At 61.6% G+C, this 1664-nt stretch overlaps 1 protein-coding gene across 1 annotated transcript; it reads left to right on the forward strand.

The window, feature by feature from the left end:
* Positions 1-377: 377 nt before the first annotated feature.
* LOC116441277 (small basic protein 1-like) lies at positions 378-975 on the forward strand. The gene is made up of 2 exons (XM_032102988.1): positions 378-435; positions 845-975. The coding sequence occupies exons 1-2, from the start codon at positions 378-380 to the stop codon at positions 973-975; spliced, it is 189 nt and encodes a 62-aa protein (XP_031958879.1).
* Positions 976-1664: the final 689 nt, after the last annotated feature.

Raw genomic sequence — 1664 nt, forward strand, 5'->3', positions numbered from 1 at the left:
CAGCACCCAGAGCTTATCAGAAACGATCCCAGACGGAATTCCTGCTGCCCTGGGAGCAGCTGTGCTGTGGGCAGCCCCAGCTGGCGCTGCTGGAGCATGGCCGTGCCCAACAGCCGGATCTGGGCAGCGGGAACGGCCCCCACGTGCCCACGGAGCACGGGCCTGGCTGCCAGGTGCCTTTGTGAGAGGGACCAGCGGGTCAGGGTGACACTGCACAGCCTGCAGAGCAAACAACAGCCCTTTGGAGATGGTTTTGCCCCAGGTTCTCCTCTGGCCGTGCCGCTCGTGGCCAGAGTCCCTCTATAAAACCTCCGCGCTCGGACACCTCGGACACGCTTTTCTCCCGGTGTGCCAAGATCCCCCCCTGGCCTCCAGCCATGAGGGTGCTCTGCGTGGTCTTTGCTGTGCTCCTGCTGTTCTCCCTGGCCACCCGAGGTAAGACAGGAACGTGTGGAGGGGGACAAAGCGGGGCCACCTGTGTCCCCTCCAGCCTCTGTGCCTCAGGGGAAGGGAGGGGGTTCATCCCAGGGGATCAGGTCCCTGGTGATTTGCCCAGCCTAGCAGGCACAATGGGTTTGGGATGGGAGGAATTCCACACTGCAAATCCCATCTCTCACGCTCATGCAGAGGGATCCAGTGCGTGGGGGGATGGTTTGTAAGTGCCCAGTTGTCCCCCAGCTCAGTGGGGACAGAAAACGCGTCCAGTCCCATGCGGGTCTAGCCCCAAAGATACCCAGAGCGTCTGTACCACCCCGGAGCCAGCAAGGAGACAATTCCTGGGGCTCTGCCTTCCCACGTACCCAGGATTTTCTCTCTAACCCCTCTCTGTCTCCTCCCGCGGCAGGGCACGGGCAGCCCAAGGGTTTTTGTGACGGGTACTGCGCCCACGCGTGCGGCGAAACCGATGAGTGGTCCTTCAGCCCCTACTGCGAGGAGCTGCACTGCTGCATCCCCTCTCCCAAAAAGGGGAAATGACCCCGGAGGAGTCCGGCCCTGGAGGAAGAGTAGCGCTCGCCGTGGAGCTGCCGGCGCTGCTCCCAGGGTGTGGCCGAGGCGGTGCGCAGCGCCTTGAAGTAAAGATGGGCAGATGAAGATGATTTCTGTGTGCTGTGAGGTTCATTCGCCTCCCGGGAGGGGACAGCCGGGGGAGGTTGGCAGCCAGAGCTCCCTGGAGAGCGGTCACGACACAGCCCTGACAGCCCCAGCTGCTCCTGGCAGCCCCAGACCCCTGACACCACAATGCCACCCGGGTAAAGCAAAGGCTTTGGGATTTTCAAAGCAGAGGGGTGGCAAAGGCTGGGAGAGGGCTCATTGCATAATCCAGTGCCTCCCTCCTCCACAAGTTGAACCCCAGTTTGTTTGTAGGGGACACCATCAGCCCCAGGAGTCCCGTTCAGCCTCTGCACTGGGGTTCTCAGTCCCACGGAGAGGTAGAAACAGGAGGCAAACAGCACCACCTTCCCCTTGCACCCCAAAATCCCATTCCTGGGGTGCCCACAGAGCAACCAGTGCAGCCACTGAGGCTTTGGGGTCCCGTGGTTGTCCTGGACACCCTCACCAAGTGCCTTCTCGGCAGAGTCTGTGACCAGGTTATTCCATGGGGGTCACCAGTAACAGGAGAGCAGATGAGGATTTCTTCAGTGTCCCTTCCCTACTCCCTCTGC

This window comes from Corvus moneduloides, chromosome 3, assembly GCF_009650955.1.
Source record: "Corvus moneduloides isolate bCorMon1 chromosome 3, bCorMon1.pri, whole genome shotgun sequence".
NCBI lineage: Eukaryota > Metazoa > Chordata > Aves > Passeriformes > Corvidae > Corvus > Corvus moneduloides.